The sequence below is a fragment of the Phodopus roborovskii genome, unplaced genomic scaffold (genome assembly GCF_943737965.1).
Source record: "Phodopus roborovskii unplaced genomic scaffold, PHOROB, whole genome shotgun sequence".
Lineage (NCBI taxonomy): Eukaryota > Metazoa > Chordata > Mammalia > Rodentia > Cricetidae > Phodopus > Phodopus roborovskii.
The window spans coordinates 26,905,065-26,931,620 of NW_026126540.1; the positions used below are offsets into that span (position 1 = coordinate 26,905,065).

Consider the following 26,556-nt stretch of genomic DNA (forward strand, 5'->3'; position numbering starts at 1 on the left):
CCTGGGACATCTTCAGAGTGAGGGCCACGATCCAGGGTGACCACTCCTGCCCACACTACCATGTATGTACTGTCTGCTTTTTGATTTGTTTTGTTCATATATTTGGTCTAAACCATTCTTTATCTTTTCATCAGCCAGGTAGCCAGGTTTTTAAATCTTTGCTTTCAGGAAGTAAGCTAAAAACAAAAATCATGTCGCTCAGTTGGCCTCTTGTTTTTCTGATTAAGCAGTGTCTATGTAAGAGGTCCCCGAGACCTGGGTTTCTGTGGAGCATGAACTAAAGGTGCACCCAGTTAAAACCCCAGGTGTTCTGAATTAAAAAGATCCAGTTCCAGGCAAATATTGAATTTCTGTCAAACATAGAAACAGTGGGTGTTGGGTGTGCTGTTGTTTACAGACGGTCTCACCTCTCAGAGCTGGCTGCCGTGGAACTTGATATGATATGGCCTCAACTGTGAGGCGTTCCCTGCCTCCCTCTGCCTCCACAGCACAGGGGATCACAAGTGTAGCCTCTATTCCTACTGAGAAAAGGATGTTTGGGGGTACTTCCTTAGAAACAGATATTTGATTTGTTGAGGAGAAAAGTGAAAAAGTGTACCCAAGGGTGTACAATCTAAAACCTGAGCTGTCTTCTAGCTATCTGTAAAGGTGTCTGAACATTTATTTTATACTGAAAGCTTATCTGTTGGGTTGTTTGTATTTACTTTGATGTTTAGGGTCAGGCTGGTGGGGGGGGGCTCACACCATCACTGGGCAAGTGCAGTAAGATAGTGCAGTAAGATAGTGCTGTAAGTTAGAGCACTGTTGATCGATTTTGGAGATTTGATCTATGTTGACCAAACAGGCCTTGAACACCCTTTTTCAAGCAATCCTCCTGCCTCAGCTTCTTCAGAAGCTGCCTGCCATTGCACCTGGCTTGTTTTCGAAACTAAATATTAGTGAGGTACTAAGTGGTATTGCACACACTAGGTTGTGGTGATTTAAATATTTCAATGGCTAATCAAGATAGAGGCATGTCCTCATAAGGAAGGTTTCTATGTTTTGTTTTTCAAGACAGGGTTTCTCTGTGCAGTCCTGGCTATCCTGGAACTCACTTTGTAGACCAGGTTGGCTTTGAACTCACAGAGATCTGACTCTGCCTCCCGAGTGCTGGGAATAAAGGCAGATGTCTCTGCCTCCCCAGCTAAGGAAGTTTTCTTTAAGAAAGGAGAAAGGAGCCAGGTGGTGGTAGCACACATCTGTAAATCCAACATTCTGAAGGCAGAGGCAGCTGGATCTCTGAGTTCCAGGCCAGCCTAGTCTACAGAGGGAGTTCCAGGACAATCAGGCCCACACAGAGAAACCCTGTGCCAAAAAAACAAACAAAAGAAGGAGAAGGAGGAAAGAAAGGAGGAATTTCCTTGACTAGATTTGTTGGAAAATCCTTCAAAGTCTTTGCTCTTAACTCTCTAAGTATGTTTGGGGGGAGTTATTTTTGTTTGTTTGTTTTTAGTTTTATTTTATTTTACGTGTGTGGGTATTTTGTCTGCATGTATGTTATGTGCACCAAGTGCATGCAGTTCCCTTGGAGACCAGAAGCTTGGAACTAGAGTCACAGAAGGCTGATTGCTGTGGCATGGGTGAAGGGAAGCAAACCCTGGTCCTCTGGAAGAGTGGCCTCTTAACCACACAGCACCTCTCTAGCCCTGCTTGAGAGGTTTCTGAAGATATTTCCTTTTCTTTTTCAGACAGAGTCTATCTACATAGCTCTGGGTGTACGGAAACTCACCATGTGGACCAGGCTGGCCCTTGAACTCCCAGAGATCCTCCTGCCTCTGATTCCTGAGTCCTGGGGTTAAAGTCATATGTCACTTCTGAAAGTATTGGTATAGTATTAAAAGTATTCAGAATAGTATATTGGGCACAATTCCTTCCTCCTCCTGAACATTCCAGGAAGTTCCTTGTAGTATCCTAATTTACAGGAGTGTGTTCCTTTGATAGATGTTGCATTGTTACTTTCTGTTTTGAGACCACATTGCCACATCCATGGTGGTGCATACCTGTACCTGTAATCCCAGCCCTTGGCAGGGAGAGTCAGGCAGATTGTTAACAAGTTCAAGAGTAGCCCAGGCTGTGTGGTGAGCAACCTATCTTGTTTATTTATAAACACACAAACAAAAGGAAATTGTATGATCAAAATACATGCAGCTAACAGCTGTGCTTCCTCTGCTCCTTTTCCTTAAACAGAATGAGGTGGCTGTTCTGGATGCCCATGGTGTGCTGCCTGGCAGGCGCGCAACTGCAGAAAGACCCGACCCTGGACCACCACTGGGACCTCTGGAAGAAATTCCATGGCAAACAGTACCAGGAGAAGGTAGATAGGGTTGCTGCTCGAGCAGTGCCCTTCTGCACTGTTGATTTCTCCATCCCAAATGACCTTTGGACAGGCATTTTTCTAGAAGTGCGGTACGCATATTTCCAGCAAGATGCTACTCGAGCAGAAACACAGCACACTCTTGTTGCTATGCAGATCATGTTACAGTGTGAGAAACAGTCAGTAAGCCGACATGGTGTCGATGGTGACAGACCAGGAGAGGACATGTAAAGAAAGGCAGGGAAAACAGAGGGATGCAGGGGGTACACGGTGACATTTGAGCAGAGGGCTGGTAGAAACAGGGCAACAGACAAAATCGGTGGGAGTCAGGGAAGGTGCTGAGCCAGGGGAACGAGCACAGGATTCTGAGGAAAGCCCACATTTGGCACATTTGAGGAACAGAAAGTCCTGGGTGTGGAGACAGCTCAGTGGGTAAAGTACTTGTCATGCATATGAGGAACTGAGTTCAGACCTCTAGAGTCCAGGAAAGACTGGGCACAGTGTGTCCTCCTAACTTGAGGCAGAGAAATAGCTTATGAGCCGTCAACCTGGCATATGCAGGGTCAAAAAAGAGACCCATCTCATAGAGTAGAAAGGGAAAACCTCTGACCTCTACACGAACACTGCGGCCTATATGCACTCACGTGCACACGCGCGTGCGCGCGCACATACACACACACACCACAGAGATAAAAATAAGCATTTAAAAATGTATGCGAATGAGTGTTTTGCTACATATATGTCTGTGCACCATGTGTGTAGTACCTTCAAAGGACAGAAGAGGGCACCAGATCCCCTGACAGTTGAAATGAAAAGGGTGCTGGGAATCAAACTGGATCCTCTGTAAGAGCAGCCAGCGCTCTTAACTTCTGAGCTATTCCTCCAGCCCCATTTTTTTTTCTGATTTACTAATTTTATTTTATGTGTATGAGTGTTTTGCCTGAATGTATTTATATGCACTACATGCACACCTGGAGGCCAGAAGAGGGCACCAGATCCCCTAGGACTGAGGTCCGGTAGCTGCTGTGTGGCTGTTGGGAACCAGCCCTGGGTTCTCTGCAGGGGCAGCAAGTGCTTTTAGCCACGAAGAGTCAGCTCCCTTCCCCAGCTATTTATTTTTAGGTATCTGTCAGTTTGTCTGTCTGTGCATGTGAGTGTAGGTGCTGGGAGCCCAAGGCATTGGGTCCCCAGGAGCTGGAGTTACAGATGTTTGTGAGCTGACTGATTTGGGAGCTGGGCCCAAACTCGTGACCTCTGGAAGAACAGCAAGTACTCTTAATCACTGATCCATCTCTCCATTTCCATAAAGTAATGTTTTTAAAACTCTTCCTTATAGTAGCTGGCCCACATAAGTGCTTCAAGATAGAATTATTATTATTTTTCTTCTTATTATTATTTTAGACAGGGTCTTAACACAGCCCCACTGTCCTGTAACAGGCTATGTAGATCATCTTGGTCTTGAGCTCAGGGAGAATTGCCTCTGCCTTCCTAGGGCTGGGATTTAAGGCACATACCACCATGCTCCTGAATCTCAATTCTCACTCTGGTATTTTTGTTTTTTGTTTTGCTGTTATTTCAGAGGATACTTATTCACTATCCTTAAAATGTTAACCATAACTTCAAATAAGTAGGTCCTGTAACTACAGAAAGTCTTTTGCAAATCAGCAAACTAAATCAAGATATACAATAGTTTGTTAGTATTCTAACTACCAGCTGTACAATAGGCAGGCCACAACAGCTGACTCCTCCCACCCGAGAGTCCATGCCCTGGGATTGTCATCTATCAATCACCCTTCCTGCAGCAGAGGCTACCCATCATGCTACTCTCTACTCCTATGAGTTTGGCTTTTCATTTTGTTGTTTTATCTAATCATTTATTGGTGCTGTGGGTGGAGTCTAGGTCCTCAAGCATGCAAGGCAAGTGTCCTATCTGTAAGCTACACTCTGGGTGACTTAGGTGTGTGCAAATCCCACGTATCAGTGAGATCTTGTGGTTAAGTGTTCTTCTGTGCCTGGCTTATATAGCATAATGTGCTCATATTCACCCATCTTGTTGTGTACGACAGGGTCCCTCCTTTTAAAAGGTAAAGAGCATTAGATTGTGTATATATATTCTACATTCCCTTCATCTGTGGGAAGGCTTGTAGGTTGATTCTGTATCTCAGCCATTGTGCTGTAGTAAACACAGGAGAGCAGATCTCCCTGATGTTGTCTCCTGTAGATGTATATCCTGAATTGGGTTACTAGGATACCAGTCTCTTTAGTGTTTATTATTTGTGTGTGTTTGTTTCTAGCATTAAGCCATTCCTCCCGCCCTTTATGTTTTAAATTGTTTTCTTCTTATATACTTTCTAAAGTTGTATTTGTGATGTGTGTGTGTGTGTGTGTGTGTTTGTGCACGTGCGCGCGCACAGGTGCATGTCAGTAGCAGAAGAAGCCACGAGAAGGGTGTTGCATCCCCTGCAGCTGGATTATAACTAGCTGTCAGTGCCCGGTGACACTGGGAACTGAACTGGGGTCCTTTGCAAGAGCAGTACGTGTTCTTAACTGCTGAGCCACTCCTTAAGCTCAGCTTGGAAAATTGCTTTCTTCTTCAAAAATTTGTTTTAACTTTGGTTTGTTTGTTTATTTTCTTGGTGTTTGTAACACAGTGTCTGTTTACGTAGCCCTTGATGTCCTGGAACTCTCTATGTAGACCAGACTGGCCTAGAACTCAGAGATCCATCTGCCTTCAAGTGCTGGGATTAAAGGCCTGTGCCATCACACCTGGCTTCCTTTTACATTTTTATTGATTTATTTTCTGTGTGTTCTCACATACAGATGTGTTATAGCTCCTGTGAGACACGCAGAAGACAACCTGGGGGAGTTCTCACCTTCTACCATGTGGGCTCTGGGTCGTCCCGCCTGGCTGCAGGTGGCTTTGCCCACTAAGCCATCTCACCAGTCCTGTTTTTCATTCTTTATCAGTTGTGAATGATTCTTGTGCACCAGGTTAGGGCCCAGTTTCATACTTCTGCCTGTGGATCGAGATTCCCACACGGTTAGAGCAATGAAGTTGTCCTATCCCTTTCTACGCTTTCTGCATCTTTGCTAAAGATCGGCTAGCCATAAATGCATCTGTTTGTTTCTGGGCTCTCTGCGGGGCACACTCTCAGCCTGTGTGTGTTTTGTTCACTGTGGCTTGTGCCTTTTGAGATCAGGAAGCGTGCATAACTCCTCCACTTCCTTTTATTTTGCTCAAGACTTGAATGTGTACAAGTTTTATAATAATCCTGGAGATAGACATAATGAGCACACATGATGAACACATCCCAAACGCTAGAGGAAAAAAATTGGAGTAAGTAAGAATAAATCTAAAAAGTGTAGGAAAGAAAAAAAGAATAAGTTAATTTAGGGATTATATATTAAGGTAAGCTACCCACAAATGTGTCCATGAGATGGGCAGATGGCTCACCAGTAAAATGCTTGTGCTGTATATAAAGCCAGGCCCTCATGATTCAGGATTATTATAAAACTTGTACACAGGAAGAGGGACCGTGTCCAGACTGAAACAGAACAGACATTTCTGAGTGTTTCTCACTGAGGCTGAGAAGAGCTTTGTTGATCTGGAAGGGTTTCAGCTATCAAAGGAGGCGCTGTTGTGGAATATTATTTTAACTACGCAAAGATGTGTTACGTTTGTTTATGCTGCTTTTGTTTAATGAAGTAAGGATGTGAGTTTAATTATATAAAGATGTATTTCTTTACATAAGGCACTTGATTGGTCTAATAAAAAGATGAATGGCTAGGCAGGAGAAAGAATAAATAGAAGGAGAAATCTAGGGTCGAGAGGAGCCAGAGAAGAGAGAATGGGGGGAGAAAGGGGAACATGCCCAGGGCAAGAAGCCAGGCAGCCTCCAGTCAGACATGGAAGGCAGTGAAAGTAAAGTAGGAAGGGAGGGAGGGAGGGAGGGAGGTAGATGAAGAGAAGCAGGTTAATTTAAGCTAAAAGAGCTATCCAGAAGTGAGCCTAAGCAAGGCTGAGCTTTCAAAACTAATAAAGCATGGTACAAGGCCCTCTGCACATTGTGTAAATGTGTCTCTAGGAGGAGAAGAAAAATCAACAGTTAACATCATAATTGACTCTAGATATATTAAAATAGTAGAACCCAAATGACTGTTCTCATCAGGCATTGTAGCACACACTGTAATCCTAGCACTTGGGAGGTAGAGGCAGAGGAACAAGGGGACCAGCCCAGCAATGTGAAACCTTGCCTTAAAAAACAAAAAACAAAAACTATAACAATACAGAAAGAAAAAGCAACCATACTAATGTAAACTAAAACAAATTAGAATTAGCCAAAAAGGTCATTGAATCAATATTTTTAAGTGTGTGTGTGTGTGTGTGTGTGTGTGCATGCACACGTGTGTTTGTGCTGGAGAATGTTGCACTATGTGCATTCAGGAGCTTCAGAAGGTCAGAAGAGGCACTGGACCCCAGAAACTAGAATTACAAATGGCTGTGAGCTACCTTGTGGGCAAGAGAGCCAAACCCAGGTCCTTTACAAGAATAGTAGGTGTTCTTACCACTAAGTTGTCTCTCCAGCCCCAAATCAATAATTTTTTTTTTAAGACAGTTTGGTTTTTTTTTTTAATTTTTAGTTTTTAAAAAAATGATTTAATTTAGAAACAATCTTATTTTATATATCAATCCCAGTTCCCTCTCCCTCCCACAGCTCCCTGTGAGCCACCCATCCACCTACCCACTCCCCAGGGAGGGTGAGGCCTTCCATGAGGGATCATCAAAGTCTGTCACATCATTTGGAGGAGGGCGTAGGCCCTCCTTTGTGTATCTGGGCTGAAAGAGTATCTCTCCATAGGGATAAATACTGGTTCCATTGTCAGAGGTGCCCTCACCTTCCCAGACCTCCTAACTGGCACCCTCATTCGGAGGACTTGATTCAGTCCATTGCTGGTTCCCCAGCTTTATGACTGGGGTCCATGTGCTCTCACTTGTTCAGGTCAGCTGGTTCTGTGTGTTTCTCCAGCATGCTCTTGACTCCTTTGCTCATCCGTCCTCCCTCTCTACAACGGGATTCCAGGAGTATAGCTCAGTGCTTAGCGGTGGATGCCTGCTTCTGCTTCCCCTATGCCAGATTTCTCTTTAAGCCTATACTGGCTCCCTCTATTATGGTATCTCTTTTCTTGCTCTTTTCTATTTCTCCCCTGACTCAGTCCCTCATGTTCTCCTCCCCACGCCTCTTCTCCCTTGATCTTTATCCTGCCTCCCTTGCTTCCTCTTCTTCTTCCCCCCTGGTCTCACTATGCTCAGGAGTTCTTGGCCCTTTTCCCTTCTCCGGGGGACCATGTATGTCTCTCTTAGGGTCCTCCTTGTTTCCTAGTTTCTCTGGTGGTATGGATTGTAGGCTGGTAGTCCTTTGCTCTTTGTCTAATATCCATATATGAGTGAGTACATACCATGTTTGTCTTCCTGTGGTTGGGGTACCTCACTCAGGATGGTTTCTTCCAGTTCTATTCATTTGCCTGTGAATTTCAAGATTCCATTGTTCTTTTTCCCCCTGAGTAATATTCCATTGTGTAAATGTAGCACATTTTTTCCATCCATTCTTCTTCGATTGAGGGGCAACTAGGTTGCTTCTAGGTTCTGGCTATTACAAACAATGCTGATATGAGTACAGTTGAACATGTGTCCTTGATGTATGAATGTGCATCCTTTGGTGTGTGCCCAAGAGTGGAACTGGCTGGGTCTTGAGGTATACTGATTCCCATTTTCCTGAGAAATTGCCATACTGATTTCCAAAGTGACTGCACAAGCTTGCACTTCCACCAGCAATGGAGGAGTGTTCCCCTTTCTCCACATCCTCTTCAGCATAGACTGTCATTTGTTTTTTGTTTGTTTGTTTTATTTTAGCCATTCTGGTAGGTGTAAGATAGTATCTCAAAGTTGTTTTGATTTGCATTTCCCTGATGGTTAAGGATGTTGAACAATATTTCTTAAGTGTCTTTCAGCCATTAGATTCCTCTATTGATAATTCTCTATTTAGTTCTGTACCCCACTTTTTCATTGGATTGTTTAGTGTTTTGTTGACTAGCTTCTTGAGTTCTTTGTATATTTTGGAAATCAGCCCTCTGTCAAATATGGGGTTGGTGAAGATCTTTTCCCAGTTTGTGGGCTGCCGTTCAGTCTTGCCCACTGTGTCTTTTGCCTTACCAAAGCTTCTCAATTTGAGAATAAAAATTAATTGTCAATCTCAGTGTCTGTGCTACTGGAGTTATGTTCAGGAAGCGGTCTCCTGTACCAATTCGTTCAAGGGTACCTCCTACTTTCTCTTCTAAGAGGTTCAGTGTGGCTGGATTTATGTTGAGGTCTTTGATCCATTTAGACTTAAGTTTTGTGCATGGCGATGGATAAGGATCTATCTGTAATCTACATGTCAGCATCTAGTTATGCCAGCACCATTTGTTGAAAATGCTTTTTTTCTATTGTATAACTTTAGCTTCTTTGTCAAAAATTAGGTGTTCATAGGTATGTGAATCAATATCAGGGTTTCCAATTTGATTCCATTGGTCTACCTGTCTGTTTGTTTGGTTTTTTTTTTTCCAATACCAGGCTGTTTTCATTACTATAGATCTATAGTATATCTTGAAGTTAGGGATGGTGATGCCTCCAGAAGTTCCTTTATTGTACAGGGTTGTTTTGACTATACTGGGATTTTTTTCCATATAAAGTTGAATATTGTTCTTTCAAGGTCTGTGAAGAATTGTGCAGGGATTTTGATGGGGATTTCACTGAATATGTAGATTGCTTTTGGTAAGGTTGACATTTTACTATGTATATCCTGCCTATCATGAGCATGGGAGATCTTTCCATTTTCTGTTGTCTTTTTAAATTTCTTTCTTGACAGACTCAAACTTCTTGCTACACAGGTATTTCACCTGTTTGATTAGAGTTACCCCAAGATATTTTCTTTTGTTTATGGCTATTGTGAAGGGTGATGTTTCTCGGATTTCTTGCTCAGCCCATTTATTGACTGTATATAGCAGGGCTACTGATTTTTCTTTTTAGTTAATTTCGTATCCTGCTACTTTGCTGAAAGTATTTATTCCCTGGTAGAATTCTTCAGGTCATTTATGTAAACTATCATATCATCTGCAAATAGTGAAAGTTTAACTTCTTCCTTTCCAATTTATATCCCCTTGATCTCCTTTTGTTGTCTTACTGCTATAGCTAGAACTTCAAGTACGATATTGAAGAGATATGGAGAGAGTGGACAGCCTTATCTTGTTCCTGATTTTAGAGGAAATCACATCGAGTTTCTCTCCTTTTAGTTTGATGTTGAATGTTGGCTTACTAAATATTGCCTTCATCATGTTTAGGTATATTCCTTTTATCCCTGATCTCTCCAAGACCTTTATCATGAAGGGGTGTTGGACTTTGTCAAAGGCTTTTTCAGCATCTAGTGAGATGATCATGTGGTTTTTCTTTTTCAATTTGTTTATATGGTAGATTACATTGATGGATTTTCATATGTTGAACCATCCCTGCATTCCTGGGATGAAGTCTACTTGATCATAATGGATGATTTTTCTGATGTATTCTTGGATTCCATTTGCCAGTATTTTAACATTAATGTTCTTGAGAGAGATTGGTCTGTAGTTCTCTTTCATAGTTGTGTCTTTGTGTGGCTTGGGTACCAACGTAATTGTAGCCTCGTAAAAAGAATTTGGCAATGATCCTCCTGCTTCTATTGTGTGGAACACTTTGAGGAGTATTGGTATTAGCTGTTCTTTGAATTTCTGGTAGAATTCTGCACTGAAGCCATCTGGCCCTGGGCTTTTTTTGGTTGGGAGACTTTTGATGACTGCTTCTATTTCATTAGGGGTTATAAGTCTATTTAAATTACTTATCTGTTCTTGATTTAGTTTTGGTAAGTGATATTTATCCAGAAAATTATTCGTTTTCTTTAAATTTTCAAATTTTGTGAGTACAGTTTTTCTTTTCTTTTTTTTTTATAACCAAGTCCATTTAAATGAAAACAAACATTTATAGACAATATTTGAGTGTCATTCTTTCCAAACTACTTCCTGCTGGTAAGAGGCGCTATCATGGTGGATTCTAAGATGATGCAGAAATCCTGATGAGTACAGTTTTTCAAAGTATGATCTGATGATTCTCTGTATTTCCTGTGTTCATTGTTATGTTCCCCTTTTCATTTCTGAATGATCTCTCTCTGCCTTGTCTATCTTGTTGATTTTTCTCAAAGAACCAACTTTTTGTTTCATTAATTCTTTGTATTGTTTTCTTTGTTTCTACTTCATTAATTTCAGCCCTCAATTTGATGATTTCCTGCAGTTTATTCCTCCTGGGTGAGTTTGCTTCTTTTTGTGTTACAAGTAGTTTCCTGCTAGCCTGGTCCCAGGGCTGTATCAGCCCCAAAATAACACACAGAGACTCTATTAGTTATAAAGCTGTTGGCCATTGGCTAGAGCTTCTTATTGGATAGCTCTGTCTTAAATATTAACCAATTTTTATCAATCTAACTGTTTCCATGTGGTGTTATCTTACTGGAGAGAGGGTTCGGACCTCTTCTCTCAGGACCTGCATCTTAACTCCTCTCTACTACATCTCCCAGAATCCTCCTTGTCACCTAGTCCCACCTATCTTGCTTTCCTATTTGCCAACAGTGCTTTATTCATTAACCAAAAAGAGAAACATATTTACAGAGTGATATCTCCCATCATTTTTGTTCTAGAACTTTCAGGTGTGCTGTTAATTCTCTAGTGTGACTATTCTCCATTTTCTTCATGTGGGCACTTGCAATGAACTTTGCTCTAGCAAAGTTGGTTATGTTTGTCTTCGTTCTCATTGAATTCTAGGAAGTCTTTAATTTCTTTCTTTATTTTTTCTTTGACCCAAGAGTGATGCAATTTCAGAACTGTTCAATTTTCATGAGTTTGTAGATTTTCTGCAATTTGTTAAATTCTAGCTTTAAGACATGGTGATCTGATAAGATACAGGGGGCTATTTCATTTTTTTTTTTTTTTTTTTTTTTTTGTATCTGTCAAGGTTTGCTTTGTTGCTGAATATGTGGTTGATTTTAGAGAATGTTCTGTGTGATGCTGAGAAGAAGGTCTATTCTTTTGTGTTATAGATGTCTGTTAAACCCAATTGGGTCATGACTTCTATTATTTCCTTTGTTTCTTTGCTAAGTTTCTGTCTGGTAGTCCTATCCAGTGGTGAGAGTGGGGTGTTGAAGTCTCCTAGTATAACTGTATGGGGTTTTATGTGTGATTTGAGTTTTAGTAATGTTTCTTTTATGAATGTGCATTTGTGTTAGGCACATAGATGTTCAGGATTGAGACTTCATCTTGATAGACTTTTCCTATGATGAATATGAAATTCCCTTCCTCATCTCTTTTGATTAATTTTAGTTTGAAGTCTAATTTGTTAGATATTAGGATAGCTGTACCAGCTTGTTTCTTAGGTCCATTTGATTAGAATATCTTTTCCCAGCCCTTTACTCTGAGGAAGCATCTGTCTTTGAAGTTGAGGTTTGTTTCTTGTATGCAGCAAAAGGATGGTTTCTGTCTTTGTATTCTTTTTGTTAGCTTATATCCTTTTTATACGTGAGTTAAGACCATTGATATTGAGAGATATTACTGATCATTGTCTGTTAATTCTTGTTTGTTTTGGATTTGCTAGTGGTGATTTTGTGTGTGGGTTTTTCCCCCTTTTTTCCTTATTGGTTTTTCAAGACAGGGTTTGTGTGTGTAGCTTTGTAGACCCAGGTTGGACTCAAACTCACAGAGATCCGCCTGCCTCTGTCTCTGAGTGCTGGGACTAAAGGTGTGGGCCACCACACAGCCCAAATCAATAATCTTGAAAATAGTTCTGAGACATCCACGCATAAAGCACCATACAGAAGTAAAATGGAGCAGAGTCCATTTACAAAAGCAGGAGACATGAGAGTTTATGAGTCTCCTGAGTGCACTTAAGAGTCAAACAGAATGGTGGATAAATGATGCATGAAATATGCTGTTCAGAATTTTCAGCTATAAAAATAATCCAGAGTCATCAAACCAAGCTTAAGAGGAAAACATGTAAAACTCCACAACCGGACACATATAAACAATCACAAAACTTTTAAGAAAAAAAAACTACAGAAGCAAATGAGCCCAGTTAGAACAGTGGTACTGGAGCCAGGTGTGATGACACACTTGCACAACTTCAGAACCCAGTAGGTAGGCATAGCACAGTATTGAGAGTAGCCAGCATGGGCTACACAGGAAGTCTTTGGTCAGCCTAGACAAGAGTAAGTAGAATAGTCAGGGCTACATAACAATAACAAGACCATGTCCTTTTTTTTTTTTTTTTTTTTTTTTTTTTGTAAGAAAGAAAGAAAGAAAGAAAAATGTTTGCCTAAGTCATGAGTGTGGTCCCTCCCCACACCTCACCCCCAGAGACCACCAAGAGTCCAAGTTCATATGCAAAAGCAAAGAGCCTTTATTGCAAGCTCCAGCTTGGACCCTCCATCCATTCCAATGCAGCCTGTGGAACAGAGAGCCCTTAGCTCAGTTGTGGCAGGGTTTTTAAGGAGTAAATGATGTGGGGAGTAGGGGAATTCTGGGTTCAAATGGGGGTTGAATTCCTGGTTGGGCAGGACTAGAGCAACAGGAGGCCTATCAAATAGGGATTGGTGTTGGCATTGCTGCAAGGAAATTGGCAACCTGTATATAAGTTATATCAGTTATCTTTAACGTTCTGGAACATCTGGAACTTGTTTGTCTCTATTCTGATTGGTCCCTTGGAGCCATTGTAAGGGTGAGACCTAGCCCTGTATTGCTAGCCTGCAGCCTATCATGGTTGCACTAATGTTAAGTTAGGCCTCCTCAAATATCTAGAAGGATTAGATAGAGCATGTTACCTGTAAGGGACACATATCAAACAAGTTTATAAGGTTTAGAGTGTTAAGAAGCAACTTCACAATAAGTAAAGGAGGAAATTTATTATGCATATCATATATAAATAAGCACAAAGAAATTAAGAGCAAGAATTTAAATTAAAATGTGATTTTAGCAATTGTTTTGGATGTATTCATTTGTTTATATGCTTCTAGATATGTCTACATTTAGTAGAATACTATCTGGGACACTGTAAAGATGACTCAGCAGTTTAGAGCACTTGATGCTCTTGCAGAGGACCCACGTTTAGTTCCCAGCACCCACTTTGGGGGCTCACAACCACCTGAAACTTTAGTCACAGAATCTGATGCCCTCTTATGGCCTCTGTGGATACCTGAATTTACACACACTTGCGCACTGTACACACACACACACACACACACACACACGAGTGAGACAGAGAGAAACATGTGCACAGAGATAATATTTAAGTTAATAAAAAAATTCCACTTGCATTCATTTTCCTTCTGTTTCAGAATGAAGAAGAAGCACGGCGCCTCATCTGGGAAAAGAATCTGAAATTTGTGATGCTTCACAATCTAGAACATTCTTTGGAAATGCATTCATATAGCCTGGGCATGAACCATATGGGAGACATGGTAGGTAAATCACAAACAGTTCGTACTTTATGACTGGGCGTGTGATCTCTGTATCACCAGGACTAAGGAAGGTACACTGGAATGACAACACCAGAGGAGACTGTATAGCCAGGCCCGCGGTGTGGCTCAGTGGCAGAGTACACTTCTCCCCTGCGTTCAAAGCCCTGGGTTTCATTCCTAGGGCCACCATAAAGAGAGGAGAACAGGAAGTTGGTGGCACATACCTTTAATCCAAGCCCTAGGGGCAGAAGCAGGTGGATCTCTGAGTTAGAGACCAGCCTGGTCTACAGAGCGAGTTCCAGGACAGCCAGAGATGTTACACAGAGAAACCCTGTCTTGAAAAAACCAACCAACCAAACAAACAAACAAACAAAAAAAAAAAAACAGCAACAAAAAGATTCCTTTTAATCAAAAATCTGTAACTTCTAGTTTCTCCTTCTCTCTGTTTACATTGTGTCACTAATGAAAAGAGCAAGATTAAAGAAAAGTACTTACATTGTCATCTTCCATAGACAGTTCTCCCCACAGTTTGTCTCACAACAACTCATTCTCTTAGTTTTAAAATATAATCTTGTTACAATTCTTAGGATTAAAAAAAAAAAGAAAAAGATAGGAGCCAGCATCACCAGGTAGAGGCACTTGTCCCCTGACTTCCCATGTGAGCCATGGCACACATGTCCCAGCCCCCACAAACGCATGCACAAGAAAAGAGGCTCTAAGGGAAATGTACTCTTTCCTCGCTTTGCAGACCAGTGAAGAGGTCCTTTGTCAGATGAACTCCCTGAGACTTCCCAGCCAGCGGCAGAGAAACAGCACCTACAAGTCAACCCCTAATCAGAAGCTGCCTGATTCTATGGACTGGCGAGAGAAGGGGTGTGTCACGGAAGTGAAATACCAGGTGAGTGTCACAGCTGAACCCTGGCCCTGGCACTCCTACCTCTCCCTACACATCCCTGTAGTGATCCCCACTGCCTCTTGGCTACTACTTTCTGCTCATTTTTATTATCCCGTCTTTCCAACTAAATTTTGTTTTGTTTTGTTTTGTTTTTTTGAGACGGGGTTTCTCTGTGTAGCTTTAGAGCCTCTCCTGGTACTCACTCTGCAAGCCAGGCTGGCCTCAAACTCATGACAATCCATGCGCCTCTGCCTCCCAAATGCTGGGATTAAAGGTGTTCACCACCACCACCCTGGTTTCCAACTAAATCTAAGGGGTTTTGTTGTTTGGCTTGGCTTTACTTATGTCTTTATTTTGGCTTATATACACAGCCCAAGCTGGCCTCAAACTCACAACAATGAAACTAAGCTCCCTCCATATTTTGGATCTTAACCCCTTATCAAATATATAATTTGCATGCTAAGCCAGCACAATATTTTTGATAAAAATTTATTTTTATTATTATTATTATTATTATTATTGGTTTTTCAAGACAGGGTTTTTCTGTATAGACCTGGCTGTCCAGGAAATTTCTCTGTAGACCAGGCTGGCCTCAAACTCACAGAGATCCACCTGCCTCTGAGTGTTGCATTAAAAGTGTGAGCCATCACTGCTCAGGTGATCAAAAACTTCTAAGCACAGAAACTAGAAAGTTGGTCCAGCAGTTGAGAACACTGACTGCTCTCCCAGAGGACTTATGTTTGGTTCCAATACCTACAACCAGCAACCCACGTTGTAATATTGGACTCAAGAGATCCAGTGCCCTCTTCTGGCCTCTGAGGGCATCTGCACATACACAAACATATACATACTAAAACAATTTTTTAGACTCTATGATAATAATGTTTGAAAACAGTTACTGTAGAGTTAAATCCCTTTTGTGTGAGGCATCATTTTGTGACAGAACACTGGAGTTCAAGAACGCCTAACATCACAAATATCAATGATCAGAAATAGGGACTGAATCTTTAAACAAACTTTAAATTTATTTAATGTGTGCACATTTTGTCTGTCTGTGTGTGTGTGTGTGTGTGAGAGAGAGAGAGAGAGAGAGAGAGAGTGTGTGTGTGTGTGTGTGTGTGTATGTGTACCACATGCATGCAATGACTGCAGAGATCAGAAGAAGGCATCAGATCCTTTGGAACTGGAGTTACTGAAAGTGGTGAGCTACCATGTGGATACGGGGCACCAAAACCTGGTCCTCTGCAAGAGAAGCCATGCCTCCAGTCCCAGGAGCTGAATCTTTAGGCTGCATTTTATTATGAGAATTAGTGGCCTGAGAAGGTAGCAGGTGAACATTCTGGAAATCTGCCTTACATCACTACTCTGGCAGCTGGCTTTATAGGGAATGGAGGTGAAGGCAGGCAGTCATTCCAAAGCTGAGCCTTAGCCTCTGCTCAAGTGGTCTGTGACACTTTGGTATTAGTGCCCCCTCCCTACCACCTCCTGAACAGGTCTCATTGCCGCCTCTCTGGGTAGCTGGCTTGCCCGCTTCTCAGGCCGCTGAGCCTTGCTGTCCTTGTATGGTGTCACCTGGGTTAGAGCACGGACTGAACAGTCAGCCATTCACTGTATGTCCTAGCCTCAGTTTGCAATGTGCAATGGAGGCTCCTTTCTACTATGTGAGGTGCACAGAATACAAACGTGTGTTGTTTCAACTTCGGCACAGTGGCTGCGCCTTAATCCAGTGCCACCTCAGCCAGCAGTGACAGCTCCACAGTTACCAGCCTGCTTCTCTGGCAGTGTCCTGGCTGCGTGGGCCACAGCCTGGTGGGAATTCTGTTCCATCAAGGCCGAGTCGCAAACAGCTGACCTTCTTTACTTGCTGGAGTCTCCGAAAGACCCGTGCTTCTCCTTCGCTAAACCAGAAAAAGATGTGTTACTCCAAATCCCTCCCTACTGCTTCCTGTGTGTCTCTCCTGCATGCCCCCTCATTCTCTATGATTACTTTCTGTCAACAGTTGCTAATGCAGCCTCCTGATCCAAGGTTAGTCTTATTTAATTAATGCTAATGCAAACTGGGGGTTCACAGTGCGATCAAATATCCCCCAACTGAAGACCTCTCTCCCTGTGTCCCTCCTGTGCTGTTCAGTTGGCCCCGAGTCATGCTGTCTCCTCTCAAAATCACTTTCCCATTGAATGGAAAAAAAGAATTGAAAAAGGAAGAGCGTGGGTGCTCCTAGGTATGGAGGAGGAGAAGGTTTATTGTAGACGTGAGGGAGAACACAGGCAGAGGCAGGGACATCTGGAGAGGCCAGAGTGAACATGACCCTGAGCAGGACCATGGGAGGATGGTGGGGAGGGGAGAGGGGAGTAAAGGGTTAAACTGAAAGGGCCGGGTAACCAAAGTAGCTGAGTTACATAAGAAAAGACAGCTGGGGGAAGGGCAGCCCAACCCCTGAGCTGGAGAAATTTACAGTAGGGGATGGGGTATGCCAGCCATGCTCTGTAACAGGTAGGCGCTGAGGGATGCTGGGAGAACCTGTGACCAGGTCTGCTTTGATGTGTTAAACAGGCACGTCAGCCACTTGTCCTGGGTTTAAGACCTGAAACCCGTTGCATCCCTTTCCTTAGAGGAGAAGATAGTTGGGACTTTGAACATGCTTGGTTGTACTGCCAGTGCATTCCAAGTGCCTGCTGTAATCTAACTCTCTCCACCAGGACAGGGCCTTGCCTGGACAATGCAGGAGGCAGAGCTGGAGCCACCCTTTGCGCTACGGAAACTCTCCTTACTGATTCTGAGACCGACTTCTGTGTTTCAGGGTTCTTGTGGGTCCTGTTGGGCTTTCAGTGCCGTGGGGGCCCTGGAAGCGCAGCTGAAGCTGAAGACAGGGAAGCTGGTGTCTCTCAGCGCACAGAACCTGGTGGACTGTTCAACAGAAGAAAAATACGGGAATAAAGGCTGTGGGGGTGGCTACATGACGCAGGCCTTTCAGTACATCATCGATAATGGCGGCATCGACTCAGATGCTTCCTATCCCTACAAAGCCATGGTACGTGACTTCCTTCCCACCCCTGCCACACCAGCTTGACCCCTTCTAGAAGCCCCTCAGCAGCTCTTCAGTAGCAAGAGTTCTCTTTGACACGCAGTGACCTTCGTCATCTACCCGTGGGGTTTTGATCCTTGGTTGTTACAGGGACTTATGTTGCGGTCCAGTCTGGTCTCCAATTCACTTCCCTTCATAGCTGCAGAGGTTCTGAATCTCTGTACCCTCTGCTTATGCCTCTCAAGTGTTGGGTTATAGGGGTTTGCCGCCAAGCTCTAAGAAGAAACTATTTTCAAACAAGAAGGTAGCATTCATACTTAAATACAGGCTTAAAGAAAAATTTGTGGGGATTTTGGTTTTATTTTATTTATTTATTTTGGTTGTTGTTGTTTTTCAAGACAGGGTTTCTCTGCAGCTTTGGAGCCTGTCCTGGAACTCACTCTGTAGACCAGGCTGGCCTCGAACTCCCAGAGATAATCCTGCCTCTGCCTCTGAGTGCTGTGATTAAAGGTGTGCACTACCAACACTCAGCAAAAAAAAAAAAAAAAAAAAAAAAAAAAAAAACACTTTTAAAAGCCTTCTGTTGTGTATTATCTGATATTTAACTTTTTAGTTCTGCAACCTTCAATGCTTAATGATATTCTCAGGGCATCAGCAAGCTCGGTCTCCCACTTAGAAGGCTTAATAATGTTATCCTCCTTGCTGCAAGATTTTTATTTTGTTTTCTTATAAATTTTGTTGAATAATATAACAAAAAAAAGAAAGAAAGAAAGAAAAGAAAAGAAAAGAAAAATTATCCCTCCAGGGCTGGTAAGATGGCTCATTAGGTGAAGGCACCTAGGCCAAGTCTGACAACCTGAGTGTGATCACTGGTCCCACATGATAGGAGAGAGCCAAGTCCTGTAAGTCATCCTTTGACCTCACACTCGCATAAATAAATGCAATGAAAAAAATCACATTTTAGGGGCTAAAGAGGTTGTTACGATACAATGCAAGGGGAACCTTGGGGGATTCCATGACAGGTAAGTTTGACCGAGGCAGAGGGACACACACATCAAGCAGACAGAGCTTAAGTGAGAAGTTTTATTAGAAAGGGGAGGGAGTGGGGAGGAAAGAGGTAAAGAGACACAGAGAGGGCTGAAGAGAAGATGGAGCCAGGAAAAGTCCTGTTGCCTCAGGGGAACAGCAGGAAAGAGAGAATATAAGGGGGGCTGTCTCTGTCTGTTAAAGGGGTCCTTTGCACCTGCATGTATACTAGTAGTCATGGAACCCTGGGCTGGCCAGGGAACTGCCCTGCCTGAGTGCATTCTGCCAGGTGACTGGGGCAGGCCAACATAATGCCTAGAGCCTTACAGAGGTGGCTCAGGGGTTAAGAGCACTGGCTGCTCTTCCAGAGACCTGGGTTCAATTCCCAGCACCCACATGGCAGCTCACAACCATCTGTAACTCCAGCTCCAGGGCATCTGGCACCATCACACAGATAAAAAATAAAATTAGATTTTTTTTAAAAAATCACATTTTAGCCAAGCAGTGGTGCCTTTAATCCCAGTCCTTGGGAGGCAGAGGTGGGCAGATCTCTGAATTTGAGGCCAGCCTGGTCCACAGAGCTAGTTCTAGGACAGCCAGGACTATACAGAAATACCCTGTCTCAAAAACAAAACAAAACAAAATCACATTTAAAAAAATTATCACTTGAAAACTTTCTACCTTAGGCACTATTACTTTGGTTTGTTTCTTTCAGTCACTTTTTCTGTTAGGATTTTAAGGAGAAACACAATCATATATTTAACCAACATACGTTTGCAGCCTCCTGGTTTTTTGTTTTTTTGCTTTTAAGACAGTCTCACTATATAGCTCTGGCTGTCCTGGAACTCACTCTGTAGACCAGTCTGGCCTTGAACTCATAGAGATCCACCTGCCTCTGCTTCTGAAGTGCTGTCTCTGGGGGTTATAGCTCCAGCTGGCCCAGAACCTGGCTTATAAGCCTGTGCTACCTTATCCAGTTTGACACAGTGTTTAAACAAACAAACAGTAGAAAAACCCAGAGCAAAACAATAAAGAGGGGGTGGAGAGAGGGGGGAAAGAGGGAGGGAGGATCTTAGCCTGTTGAAAGGGGTAAAGTAGGGGGATCGGGAGGAATCATGTTTGAAATCCAGAAAGTTGAAGCAGACTTTATGCTTGTTTATTTCTAGGATGAAAAATGTCACTATGACTCAAAAAGTCGAGCTGCCACATGTTCAAGGTATATGGAGCTCCCCTTTGGTGATGAAGAGGCTCTTAAAGAAGCTGTGGCTAATAAAGGACCTGTGTCTGTGGCCATTGATGCCAGCCATCCTTCCTTCTTCCTCTACAAAAGTGGTAAAAATGAAGGCACTGGCCTCTTGTTTTCCGCTATGTTTGGTGTAGCTGAGCACCACATACCTCCTTCTGACTGATGAATCCCACTGGTGAAAGCTTGTTAGTACCACTTCACTAAGTTCTTCATGTAGCTTATTCCATCCACTCAGTAACCCTAATTTACACACTTGGCAATGCTAATCTGCCTTGGGGCTGAAGAATTGGCTCAGTGGTTAAGAGCACTTCTTGTTGCAAAGGACCCAGAATCAATTCCCACCTCCTCAGGCACCAAGCAGGCATGTGGTGCATATCCAGGCAAAACACTCATACACATAAAATAATAAACAATAAATCTTTAAAGAAAAAAGTGTTGGCCTGACTAAGCCACTCAGCCTGAAAATGGTGGTGCTAGGATTAAAATGTATGCAATCAAAAACCATGAGACATACTATACAATCCATACATGAAAATGAGTTGTGGCTAGGTGTGGTGAGCATGTCTGTCTGTAATCTTAGCATTTGGGAGGCAGAGGTAGAGGGATGACAAGATTGAGGCTTGGGCTACACAGTGAGACTCTATGAAAAAGCAAAAACAAAGCAAACAAATGGTTTTTTTTTTTTTTTAAATCCACCAAGAGTACATTGTATGAACTAAGAAATCAAAAACTGACTTCCACTTACAACGGGTGGTGGGAGGGGGGCTAATAATAATATATGTATCCAGAGAGCAGAAGACGCTATAGTGAGACTCCAAAGGATGCACCCAGAGGCAAAAGCCACATCTCTGTTTATGGAATGGAGTCACATATCAATCAAATTCTTCACAAAATTAAATAGAATAATCCTAAAGAGTGTGTGAAACCATGAAAACCCTCAATAGCCAAAGCCGTTTTAACAAAGGGAACAAAGCAAGAGACTACATTCCCGAGTTGCAGCAACCAAAAGGCATGGTGTCAGCATAAAAACAGACCCCAGACCAACAAAACAGAACAGCAAGACCCTGTCTCAAAAACACAGCCAGGGATGGTGGCACATGCTTGTTATTCTAGCCCTTGGGAGTCAGAGGCAGGAGGATTGCCTCGAGTTTGAAGCCAGCCTGGGCGGCCTTGTTAGGCTTCTATTGTTGTGTTAAAACTCTGACCAAAAACAATTTGGGAAGGAAAGTTTATTTGCCTTACAATTCAAAGTCCATCTTCAAGGGAATCCAAAGCAGGAGCTGACGCTGAGACCCTGGAAGACATTGCTTACTGACTTGCTCCCTCCCATGGCTTCTTCTGTTTTCTCATTCCACCCAGGAGTACCTACCCAGGGTGGCTCCACCCCCAGTAGGCTGGACCCTCCCACACCAATCTTTTTTTTTTTTTTTTTTTTTTTTTTTTCTTTCAAGGAAATGACCTGTAGACTTGCCTTCAAGCCAATCTGAGGGATGCTGGGAGCCATCCTCAGTGGTGGACAGGCCCCAGCAGAGGGTAAAGAGTTGGCGAGGGAAGGAAGTGAGCCAGGCCATGGTGGTTGGGAGAATCTTGCAGTCTGACTGACTAGCAGCCTGAGTGCTTCTTTATTTATACAGAATTCAGTAAGCAGGGACACATTCATGTTGTTCCAAAACATAAGTCATATAATTTTTGTTTTGGAACATGTGTTTAACATTTTCTCTTATTCATCTTTTAGTCATCATTAATAAACCATGACAGAACAGTATTATCATATCCAATCATTTTTCTTCAAGTTTTGACATCATTGATAAAGTTACCTTAAATAACTATTTTTACTCATCAACCCCATAACCCAATTTTTAAGAATCTAAAAGGCAATGGTCGATAGTGGCGCACATCTTTAATCACGGCACTTGGGAGGCAGAGGCAGGCAGATCTCTATAAGTTCAAAACCAGCCTGGAATACAAAGCGAGTTCCAGGACAGGGTCCAAAACTACAGAAAAACCCTGTCTCAGAAAACAAAAACAAACAAAAAAACAAAAACTAGAGGCATAGGACAACCTGTTTTCAGGCTGGTAGCTTTTGTGGGTACAAGGACACTAGACCAAAATAATCTTCAAGCCATCCCAGGCATGCTACCATGTCCCAAGTGTGCACAATTAATTCTTAATGGTCAGAGTGCCCACAAAATATCCTCAGGCCAAAGCTGCTGCAGTTATTATTCAAATTTTGACATATTACAATGCTTACATTTTGTGGAATGTGTTTACCATCTTTCTACATCATTCTTTGCCCATCAGTATAAGTCTATGTAGGACAGAGGTAACTTCAGCTAATCTAATTTCATTGTATATGCCATGTAATCACCTGAATATATAGTGGGAATCTGAACTGTGGCCAACTCCTCTAGCCCACCGAATCTTGCTGTCCTTTTTGAGTTTACTTTGTTTTGGAAATCTTGTTCCTGTGTAAGGACAGGGGCAGATGTCTCAAGAGTGTCTCGTAGCCTCTGGCTTCTTTATGTGTGTCACAGCCTCCAAGGCTTAATAAGGAAGACCTTCAAGTAGATAAGGAGATCTCCCTAAAAGCGGCAGGGGTAGAGTGTTCAGGACTGTCCTGGGAAGCTCAGAAGCAGAATTCCTGGGAGAAGGCATGAATGATCAATAAGAAATTTCCCATCAATCCAATATTTCTAAATTGTACAAATATTAAAAGGCTCAGCCAAGAAGTGGTTTTGCACACCTTTAATCCCAGCATTCAGGAGGCAGAAGTAGGCGGATCTCTGTGAGTTCGAGACCAGCCTGGTCTACAAGAACGAGTTCCAGGACAGCCTCCAAAGCCACAGAGAGACCCTGTCTCAAAAAAACCAAAAAAAAAAAAAACAAAAACAAACAAACAAACAAACAAAAAACCAGTCCCCAAGTCCCAAGTCTGCAATAGGTGGAAACAGACGCCATCATGTGGCTCAGCTTTGTTGGATTTTGTCAAACAGCTATGCTGGCCTTATGACTTTTGCTGTCCCCATCAATATGGCTGTGCCAGATGGAGGCAGATGGAGGCATTTTCTCAACTGAGGTTCCTTTCCCCCAAATAATTTAGTTGACTTGTGTAAAGTCTATAGAGTGAGACTATAGAGTGAGAATTCCCAACCAGCCAGGACTACATATCAAGACATGTCTCAAACAAACATATAAATAAAAGATAACCTAATTTTGGTGACATGAAGAAAAGGGAACCTTTGCACTCTGATCATAAGAATATAAATTCTTATTTAGAATATATAGAAATTACCCCAAGAGATAAAAAACAGAACTATCATTTGACCCAGCAATTCCACTGCCAGGAATACATCCCAAAGAAATTAAATCAGTATAATGAAAAGACATCTCTCAAGTTCAGTGCAGTATAACTTCAGCAACCTAAGTGACCATCAACTGATGAGTGGATAAAGAAATGGTGGCGCACATACAACGTGGAATACTATTTGTTGATTAGAAAAAGAATTTGGGAATGGGAATGTGGCTCAGGTAGTAAAATGTTTGCTCACTATACGTGAAGCCTCAGGTTCAATCCCCAGCACAAATATAGATCGGGAACAGTGCTACAAGCCTGTCATCTCAACTCTTGGGAAATGCAGGCGGGGGGCGGGGGACCAAAAGTTCAAAGTCACTTTGACTACTTATCAAGTTTGAGGCCAGTTAGGGGGCCTATGTGCCACCCTGGCCTCAATCACTACGGAAACTTAAAGGAGGGCACATAACACTTCTCTAAGGTTGACACTTAGAACTATATATGCCATCACACGAAGCTTAATAACACAATCCCTGAGAGTCCACTAAATACAGAACTCTATATTATACACAATAGGAAACTACAATATGCACTGAGGAGAATTTAATTTAGAAAAGGCTCAAAGCGGACAAAACAAGTTGTGGACTTATACAAAAAAATACAACTGATTGCACATAAATTAGGAGAATTAGAAAAATGTGCTTGGGGGATGGAGAGATGGCTCAGAGGTTAAGAGCACTGGCTGTTCTACCAGAGGTCCTGAGTTCAATTCCCAGCAACCACATGGTGGCTCACAACCATCTATAATGAGATCTGGTGCCTTCTTCTGGTGTGCAGCCATCCATGGAGGCAGAATGTTGTATTCATAATAAATAAATGAATATTGAGAAGAAAAATGTGCTGAATGAAATAATACAATAAATTTTCTGAGGGAGCTATGGATCGGTCTCAGACTTGTCAGGGAAATGGATAGTATCAATGTCAAACAACTGTGATGTCTAAATCACTTTGTCATATCTCCAAGATCCTTATAAAAAGCAGTCAAGTGTCCAAGTATGTTGTGTTATCCTGTAGCACTTGCCTCTTTCCTGTCTGTGTTTTATTCACAGGTATCTATGATGACCCCTCCTGTACTGAGAACGTAAATCATGGTGTACTAGTGGTTGGCTATGGGAGCCTTGATGGGAAAGACTACTGGCTTGTGAAAAACAGGTAATACATGTGCACACAAGTGTCAGCTCCATCGTCACTGTCGCGGGGAGGGGATGGGAGGGGGCTCTCGCAGTTAGGATGCTGGTCACCATAGCAACAAGGATGAGCATTCATAGCCTGAGGAATTACTCACTGCCCCACATATAATTAATTAATTAAAATAGGTAAGTGTTTTAGGGGAAGCAAAGAGATAAAAATTATTGATAATACTGTTTTATTATGTGAATTTATAATTTTGTGTTCTTTCTCTTTTTATAGCTGGGGCCTTCACTTTGGTGATCAAGGATATATTCGGATGTCAAGAAATAATAAAAATCATTGTGGGATTGCTAGCTATTGCTCTTACCCAGAAATCTAAACAATGTCTTCTTTTCTAACAAGCCATGAAGATGAAATACACTTTAACTTAATTTCACCTGCTCTGTCCTGAAGAAACCAATGTGTCGTGATCAATGTGTATTTAATGCTCTAACTAGGACTCTCTGAAGTTTGTAAACAAGAGTACCCTATAGATGGAACTGTCAGAGTCCATCCCCAGGATACTCTGGTTTGTTCTTTCTGCACCTTATACCTTGCCATCTTCATGTGTTCTAATAACATTTGTAACATAATATCTCTAAAGTGCTTAATAAATCTGTCGTTTCAAATCTCTATTTTTGTCACATACCATTTTTTTCAGGTTGTCCTTAAGTAACCTTTATACATTATCATAAGCATGGCTATATTAGTGATGAGCTATAGCCACTGTGATAAAGAAAACATTAAAAAAAAAAACTCAAAAATGCCTTTAATCCAAACACATGGGAGGCAGAGGCCAGCCTGGTCTATAGAGTGAGTTCCAGGACTACATAGAGAAACCCTGTGTTGAAACAAAAAAAAAAAAAAACACTACAAAATGATGTTAAGTTATAAAATGTCCAGAAGACTAAGTTGTATTTTGATTCATAAAATTATTCAATAAGTATTTTAAAATTGAAGCACATGAATGATTAAAGGTAAAGCTGGGGTTTTTTCTTGTTGTTATTGTAGTTTGTTTGCTTTTTAAATGGCTCAGTGGTTGAGAGCACTTGCTCCTTTCGTAGGAGACCTGGATTCATTTTCTAGAACCCACATGGTGGCTCTCAGCTATCGCTAATTCAGTTCCAAGGGGGTCCACTACCTTCTTCTGGTCCCAGTGAGCACCACACACATGATGCACATAAACATATATAGGCAAACTCTCATAAAATTAATTCTTCTTTTCCAAAAAGCCAAGCTGTTTTTGAAAACCTTTGAAGAATTAGTTCCTTATTTCTGTGGTGGTGGTGGTCAAACACAGAGTCTTCCATATGCCAAGTAATTTCTTTACCTGTGAGCTATGCTCCTAAACATGGGCCTAGGGAGGAAGGATTGTAAAAAAGCATAAAGATGGGTTCTATTGAATGAGAGAAAATGCTTAGGATTTTTTGGGATTCAGGTGAAGGCTGGCTCCATAGGATAGCAAAAGATCACCAGGTCAGTAGACAACATCCATCCACTCTTGCCTTCCAGTGAAGAGGCATTGTTTCCTTCCTTTGATGAAGAAAGCCTGTTTTTTGTTGTTGTTGTTTTGTTTTGTTTTTGTTGTTGTTTTAATATATTTTTTTCTTATTTTACATATGGATCCCAGTTCTCTCTCCCTCTCATCTTCCCATGCCCCCCATCCACTCCCCAGGGAGGGTGAGGCCTTCCATGAGGGATCATCAAAATCTGTCAAGTCATTTGGGGTAGGACCTAGGCCCTCCCCCATGTCTCTAGGCTAAAGGAGTATCCCTCCATGGGGAATGGGCTCCCAAAGTCTGTTCCTGCACTAGGGATACATCCTGGTTCCATTATCAGAAGTACCATACACTTCCCAGGCCTCCTAACTGAGATCCACATTCAGGGGTCTGGGTCAGTCTTAAGCTGGTTTCCCAGCTATCAGTCT

General features: G+C 42.2%; 1 protein-coding gene across 1 annotated transcript; it reads left to right on the forward strand.

The window, feature by feature from the left end:
* Positions 1-25,262, forward strand: Ctss (cathepsin S). The gene is made up of 8 exons (XM_051198917.1): positions 1-62; positions 2,227-2,353; positions 13,792-13,914; positions 14,663-14,812; positions 17,611-17,841; positions 20,028-20,193; positions 24,509-24,611; positions 24,870-25,262. The coding sequence occupies exons 2-8, from the start codon at positions 2,228-2,230 to the stop codon at positions 24,967-24,969; spliced, it is 999 nt and encodes a 332-aa protein (XP_051054874.1). The 5' UTR covers positions 1-62; position 2,227; the 3' UTR covers positions 24,970-25,262.
* Positions 25,263-26,556: the final 1,294 nt, after the last annotated feature.